General features: G+C 51.2%; 1 protein-coding gene across 2 annotated transcripts; it reads right to left on the bottom strand.

Moving 5' to 3' along the window:
- Positions 1 to 291: 291 nt before the first annotated feature.
- DBX1 (developing brain homeobox 1) lies at positions 292 to 5473 on the bottom strand. Of its 2 annotated transcripts, XR_011328207.1 has the most exons (5): positions 4614 to 5473; positions 4042 to 4143; positions 2125 to 2327; positions 768 to 1736; positions 292 to 654 (listed from the first exon to the last, which is right to left on the bottom strand). XR_011328207.1 is itself a non-coding variant. In XM_069804090.1 (4 exons), exons 1-4 carry the CDS (start codon positions 5206 to 5208, stop codon positions 1362 to 1364), a joined length of 1275 nt encoding a protein of 424 aa, XP_069660191.1. In that variant the 5' UTR covers positions 5209 to 5473; the 3' UTR covers positions 292 to 1361. The 2 variants fall into 2 exon arrangements, 1 of the variants encoding a protein (XP_069660191.1); XM_069804090.1 differs by having other exon boundaries at positions 292 to 1736.
- Positions 5474 to 7338: the final 1865 nt, after the last annotated feature.

The raw sequence follows: 7338 nt of genomic DNA, 5'->3' as shown, positions 1-7338 counted from the left end.
GGGGAGCACAGGGTAACACCAGCAGAAATTAAATTGCATTTGAATGCAAGGAGGGAGAACCTGTATTCATTTTAACTGCAGAAAATCTTTAATCCTTTGATTGAGTTTCTCCCTAGTTAAAAGGCAGGTAGATATTCTTGTGAGGTTATTTAATTTGAAGCTGATAAGTTCTTATTGAATCACTCCACTGTTGACAAAAGGTAGTTTTTTTTCTTTCCCTGTTTGGCCCCGGACACAACCTACAGCAACCTGTAAACCAGAACCAAGTATTACTACATGATCAAACTTGGAAATCTACTTTTTTTTTTATTTGACAATCATTCACTTTATTATATATACATATTTAAAGTCTGTACATGGTAAAATACAAAATAAAAGCGTTTCTTTATAAGTTACAAAATTAAACAGCTACATTTGTCTGTAGTTTAGCCGTCATTTAATTAAAAAAGGAGAGAAACCTTGCTGAGCCATTGTTATATTCATTCACAATAACCTTGGTATAAAACATCCATACAGAGTAAGTGTACAAAATAGTGTACAGTTCATATAAGCTGTGCAAAGACAGCAAAGTTCAGTCAAAAATCAAAGAGGCGTATCCACTTTCCTCTGTCCACACCATGGATAGCAGAAGCAAAGTGGAAAATAAGCACAAGCCTGTGGGCAAAAAGGTGGGTTAGACAGTGCTTTGAATATAATATTGATGCATAAATTAAAATGAAAAACTTATAAATATATAAGGTCTCCATTACACAAGAAGGCACACTTACATTACACCTTAGAAATCATTCCAGGGATTTCAGAGGATCCGTTGCACAACTGTTGTGCTGTTTGGGGTGAAGAGGGAGGCAGCGTTTGGTCTGTGTCCCTCAGTGTTATTTACTTTTGGAGAGAAGGGCTGCTAGGTCAGACCAGTCTTCAGGGTTTTGAACTCTTACTAGTAGCTGGAAATTTGCTTGAAAGGTAGTGAAAATGGCCACAGCACCTACATTGGGTTTTTTGTTGTTTCTTATCTGGGGGGGTGGAGTTTCCCCCTATGTACTTTCCTCCCTGCTATAAAGCAAGAGGTTGCCTGTTGCTTGCTTTCAGGAGAAGGTAGCTAATTGAGCAAATGTTGATTGTTAAGCAGAGAGAGTTATGAAAAGGTTAGCGGATGCTATGAATATGACAACCTCCACATGAGGGCGGGGAAAACAAAAAAGGAATACCTATAAGTAGAAAATCTTGCAGCTATGTGACAAAGAACCTGCACTGGAGAAGTATGTGGACATTTGGGTGGGACATCACCTCTTCAATTTATAGCACTCTGGTTTATTTACATCTTTGCAATGTCCCCATGTGATGGTAGGGGCAGGCAGGGTGATCTAAGAGACTGTTATCTCCTCCTCTTCCTCTTCCCCTTCATCATCCTCTTCCTCTGAGTCTGAGAAGTCTGAAGGTTTGCTGGGGCTGCTAGAATGGGACGGAGAAGGAGACATCTGGGAGTCCAGTCTGTCCCTCAAGTGTAGGTGTTCTGGGGACTGGTGGTAGGTTAAGGGATGCCGGGGACTGGGTGGGCACGCGGGGGCAACTTCTTCCTCCTCCTCCTCTCCTGTACATTTCTTGCCTACGTCACTGAGGTCGGGGTGAGGGTTGAACTTGGTGGGGAGGGTCTGTTCTCTGCAGCCACCAGAAGAGAGGAGCTCTCTTTCTTTGGAGTTCCTCCACTTCATCCTCCTGTTCTGGAACCAGATCTTCACCTGGGGGGGGAGGGGGGGGGCGAAGGAACACAGAAATGAAATGGTTCAGTAAAACAGGGACCAAAAAGCAAGGCCTTCTGGTTGCACTCTTGAAACCCTGCTCCTGCCCAAGCTAACAGAAACTGCAAACCCTGACCTTTGGGGACCCTAGGAGAGGGGTCGGGGGGGCAATAAGGCCATTGTCTGTCCCATCCTACTCGCCCAGCTGGGAATCGTGCCTCTTTTTTGGCTCTGTTGATGCTCGTGGCCCTGTAACTTGCTTTGGGCTTTCTCGTGGTTGTCGGCAGTTCTCCCTGCTCCCGTCCCCTTTTCCTCCCCTGCCCTCAAGCTGCCTCGAGGGCTTGGAGGGGGGGACCCAGCTCTCCCCACCCCATGTGTCCCTTCTCACCTGCGAGTCCTTGAGGCCCAGCTTGGCTGCCAACTTCTTCCTGTCGGGTTTGCTGATGTACTTCTGCTTCTGGAACATCTTCTCCAGCGCCTTGCGCTGCACGTCGGAGAAGACGGCACGGCGCAACATGCCACGGCGAGGCTTGCCGCGGGCGGCCAGCGGCCAGGAGAAGGTGCCAGGGATGGGGACCACGGTGGAGGCGGCTGTGGGGGGGACACAAGGAGCTGAGAGGAGCGGGACTGGCCCCCGCTGCCCCCTCCCTGCCCTTTGGGTGGGCACCCATCAACCTGGGGCTGTGAAAAGGAGCTTTAGGCTTAACTAAGCAGCCCCCCCCTTCCCTTTCAGCCAGTGATCGCTGGGATTAGATCTATCAACTCAGACGTGTAAAATGGATCAATAGTGGTCGGTTTTGTTGGGAGATTCAAAGGTCTCGGGCCTGAAAAGGCAAAGCGAGGCGTACCGGCTAAGATAGAGGTATAATAAAAAAGCTTTCCCTCCTGCTCAGAAGCATTTGATTTTTTTTCAGGCGCTTTTATCATTTCAGGCGCTTTATTATGCTCGAGATGAAAATGAGGACTTTTCTGATTTGAACAAAACCGCTCCTCTTCTGATGCAGTTTTGATCAATCAGTATTCATCTTTTTATATTAATCTCTTCATCCCCCCCTGCCCCCGCCAAAGTTGGAGAATTCAATCCGAAGACATGAAAAGTAACAGCTAATTAGCACATTGCCTGGTTCCCAATGGCATTGGTATGATAAAAAGGGCAGAGTTTCGCCTTAAAAAAAAAAAAAAAAAAGGGGGGGGGGGAACCTCCCCAAGAGAGACAGAGATGCTAATGAAGCGTGAATGGTAATTGTGTAGTAATGAACTAACAGAAAAAGACTGAGGACAAGCAGCTAACGCCATATATTATTGGAACAAAAGAGATTTACACTTTCAAACTAAACACAACGGCATGCCAGGCTCCTCGGGAGAATACTGATGGCACAATCGTCTCTTTCCCCAAATCATTTTCATTAAATGGACATGAAAAGCTATTTATAAAGCTCAAGTTGTTTTTGTTAGGCTATTCAGATGCTGGAGAAAGGAAGCAAATTCCATTATCCGGAGGATGAATGGAAGAGCTTGGGTTATTTTTTTTTTCCCTCTCCCTTTCCCTGTTTTCTTTTTAAATTAATAGCTTGTTTGTGTAATTAGATTTTTTTTTTTAATTGTTCTCTCGGCGTCATAATACTTCAGCGCTGTAAGAATCATACCCCCGTAGCCTGCTTTCTGGCCGAGACCGTGCCGTTTGAAGAACCAGTGACGGGCTAAACGAGAAAGGGGTGAAGTGGGAGACCCGAGGTGAAGGAGGGGAGGGTTAGTACGCGCAGGAGGAAGAGGAGGAGGAAGTCAAGCCGCTCCCGCTGTACCCCAGGATCCGCCGCTAAACACCAGCAACCCGCCGGGGGCCGGAGAAAAAATGGGGTGGGATGGAGAGGGCGGAGAGAGGAGCTTTGCTTTACTGGGGGAGGGGGGGGGGCTGCCTCCCTCCGCCTGCGCGGAGGGGGGGACCCTGTTGCGCGGGTGCGGAGCGCGGCGGGAGCTGACCGCTCCCCGCGTGGTGCTGAAAGCGACGGAGCCGTCCCGGGGCGGTGGGGTTGGGGTTGTTGGGGGGGGGGGGGGTTGGTCGGGAGGAGGGGGACCGTGGACAATCCCGGCTAATTTGCGGATCAGCGGGGGGAGCGGGCAGGGAATGTCAAGCAGTCACTGCCCGTGCTAAATCGGGCATCAAATTGGCGCGACCGATGGTTGAATGTTGTACTCCGGCCAACCTCTGAACTAGAGCATCACCCCCCCGGGGGGACCGAGAAATATGACCGGGCTGTGCCTGCCAGCGGGGCTGGAGGGGAGAGAGAGATTTTTAAAGACCTACCTGGGAAATAGGAAGATCTGATAAAGGGCTGGAAGGATCCTTCAAAGTACGGGAAGGAGAAAGTCTTTGGAGGGACGCTCTGAAGCAACGCAGGGGAAGTTTCTAGTAAATAAATAAGAAAATGACATTAAGCAGAGGGTTAGCACCGGTTGGAGTCGACCGACGGCACGGCTGGGTCTGGGGACCAATGCCGTGGTACTATTCCCCCCCCCCCCCCAAAAAAGGGGGGGGGGGGGCAGAGCGAGCTCGGAATACATTTTTGCCGGGATGGTTTTGCCAGCAAAGCTATACCCGGGAGGGCAGACTCAGCCAGGAGACCCGTCTGTGGGGACCCCCCCCTCCCCTTCGCCCCCCTCCCGGCTCCGCTCCTCCGTCCTGCGGCCGCTCCGGAGCCGGCGGAGCGGGACCGGCCCTTAAATCCGAGCGGTGCCGGAGGGCTCTGCAGCTCGGCACTAGGTTTTTCCCCTCCCTTTCCCAAACCGTCTCCCTCCTGCCCACCCCCCTGCACCCCCCGTCCTGCAGCGAGGCGGTGGGTTCCGCGGGCGCGGAGGCTCCGGGAGCGGCCGGCTTACCGGCGCGGGGGGCGGAGGAGAGGATGGCGTTGACTCCAAATTTCAGGAAAGTCGAGTCGCTGCTGGAAGTCTGCGGCGAACAGATCCTCCTGGAGCCGGTGGAGGAGGAGGAGGAAGAGGAGGAGCTGGTGAGCTCCGGCGTCCCCGAATCCGTCCTGGCCGCCGAAGTCGGGGGGGACATGCTGGGCGGGGGGGCAGTCCTGGGCAGGTAACCGGTGGGCCTGCTGATCCGGATCAAATCTTCCACCAGGAAGCTGGAATGGCTGGAAAAAGCGGACTGCAGCGACTGAGGCAAGGTGAGGGTGGGAGTGGGCCGGAGGAGGCTGGGGTAGACGGCCGGCGGAGCGATGAGGCTGGGGAACATCATCGCTGGGGCCGCTGGGTTGGTTGGGTTGGGTTGGTTGGTTGGTTGCTTTTTTTGTTTTCTGCTTGGCAAACCTCGTGTAGGAAAAGATCCGGCTGACGAGCCTGGCGGGGTTCTCTCTGCCCCTTCCTCCTGGACGAGGGGTTTTATAGTGGTCAGCCCCGCTGAGGCTCTTTCAAAAGTGACAGCCCCAACAATGGGGTTCAACAAAGTTCTCCACTTGAGCTTCATTCAGGGCGAGCTCCGGGCTTCTCCATTGGTCCGGGGCTGCAATTTATGATTGGATTAGACTTCATAAGCAACCGGGGCACAATGGCCCCGCCACAAAGAAAGTGTAGTCATCAATTTTGCATATTGACCGCCTCTTTGGAATACAGCGCTCCAAAGGCTCCCAGCAGGGTTTTGTTCAGAGGCAACACACACAGGCTAATTAAATGCCTATTTAAAAGTTTCGAATGACATCTTGCCTCGTAGAAAGGGAATTATTTAAAGAAAGCACTAAATTTATTTGCCGCTCCCCTGCTGAGTTTAGGAAATAAATCAATAAATATTCATATAAACTTATCTGCGGGCTCTCGGAAAAGCACGGCGTTTGTGGAATGGAAAATACAAATTCGAAAACGTGGAACGAAGCTGGGTTGGGGTTGGGGGGGGGGGAATATTCGGAGAGCGGATCCCATCGCGATTTGAGGGCGTTCTGCCCCCTGCTATCAGCAGGCAGCAAAATTTGTGCGGGTAGTTGGGGTCGTTTCTCTATCTGCACGTCAAAGGTGCGGTAGAAAGCGAATTTGCGGGGTTAACTTTTACTTTCAAGATCCGAGCTCCGGCAGAGTCTTGGGTACGGGCGCTCAGGCGAGCGGTTTGCCCGTATGGGACGGAAACGTAAACCTTGTTGTAGCCCAGAAGAACTCTGCTCCGGGAAAACCTCAACACCGAGCTTAGAAAAAAATCTGAAGGGCTTGTTGGGACCAGAGCAGCCCCCTCAGGTTCTCAGTCTGTCGGTCCTCTTAAGCTCATCTACATTAAAAATAGTGGAAAGCGCTAGCCTCCGACCGTGAAAACGAAGACTACGTTGTAGCATTTGGATCCTTTTGGCTAAGGCAGTCCCAGCTAGTCTCGGTTTTACCGGTGTCGGTGGCTGGAAGCCTTCTCGACGCTGCCAAATTCACCTGAACTGCCTTTTTATGTGCGTGCCTGTGCGGGATTTCTGGAGGTGTATTCCTCCTGGTGCCGCAGAGCCCCCGGTCCCTTAACTTCGGTGCGAGGGACAAATGGCATCGTCTAACGGAAAAGTAGAAAACAGGGATTTTTCTGGCAGAGGGGATTTGTTTGCGGTGGCAAACGTGGAAATAGGCGCGAGTGCAGTTAATTTCCTTTGGAGCTGGGTGATGAAAGCAACTATTGAGAGCGGTTTTACCTGATTTCTCTGTTAAAGCCTATAACAGATGTGTTAAATGTCCTATGTTTTAAAAGCACCCTATTCAGTCCTTTGGTGTGGCTGAACCTTTGCAAGCAGAAGTGTGCAGCTCAACCATGCAGCCTTTATCCTATTAACCATGAACTAACTGTCACCTTCAGCTGTTTTCCCTTTTTACTTTTTAACACAAAGCTTTCTCAAAAATCTTATTAACCAGCTTTATTTCTCTCGATGGTTTTTGTCCGGACGTTTTGTGTTGATTATCTCCATGTCGATGCTTTAACCATTCAATAAAAGTGCATCTGCGATTTATATCACATTAGGGAAGAAAGAAACTCTGTTAAACCTCTCCCTTGATTCAAATAAAAAAGTTATTTATTAGAGAGGACGGAATCAGCCCTCGAAATTGTATGATCCTGACAAGCTTTCCCGGTGCTGTACGCCGGCCTCCAGCAGATGAGCATCTGCAGAAGGCTGGCTGGGAAGATCCGCTGTCTGAAAGCATCACTTTGAAATAAAACCTCGCTGGAGTCCCCCCCCCCCGCCTCCCCAGTTTTGTTAATCTCGATGCTTAGCAGGTACAGGGAAAAAAAAGGGAAGGCAGGAGCGGGCAGAGCCCGAGGGGTTCGGGGGGGTGCTGGCGGCCGGGGGTGGGTGGGGGGTGGCAGAGAAGCTGGGGGCTGCCCCGTCCTCCTCCGGATTTAGCTTTTCTCTGGCCCCCACCCGGAGCCCCTCCGGGGTTCTCTCAAGCCCCTTTATACCCATGGCTGCTCTCAAGGTGTTCTTTAGCAAGCGGGTGGGACGGTAGCGAATGGAGAAAAAAAAAGCGAAGAGGGCTTTCCCGAGAAAAGATTTCCCTGGCACCCCCCCTTTACACCACCCCCCCCCCCAGTTTCCCCCCCCCCGCCCACCTCCATCCCGGCATTTCCCAGCACAGCTCCGCC

This window comes from Haliaeetus albicilla, chromosome 16 (genome assembly GCF_947461875.1).
Source record: "Haliaeetus albicilla chromosome 16, bHalAlb1.1, whole genome shotgun sequence".
NCBI lineage: Eukaryota > Metazoa > Chordata > Aves > Accipitriformes > Accipitridae > Haliaeetus > Haliaeetus albicilla.
This window is presented reverse-complemented; position numbering and strand designations above follow the sequence as displayed.

Excerpts from the sequence above, each read along its gene's own strand:
- DBX1 (XM_069804090.1), bottom strand. The coding sequence starts at position 5,208 with ATGAAGCTCAAGTGGAGAACTTTGTTGAACCCCATTGTTGGGGCTGTC. Across the intron at positions 4,144-4,613 it reads CTCCTCCGCCCCCCGCGCCG|AAACTTCCCCTGCGTTGCTT; the intron begins GTAAGCCGGCCG and ends TTTATTTACTAG. Across the intron at positions 2,328-4,041 it reads CAGATCTTCCTATTTCCCAG|CCGCCTCCACCGTGGTCCCC; the intron begins GTAGGTCTTTAA and ends TCCCCCCCACAG.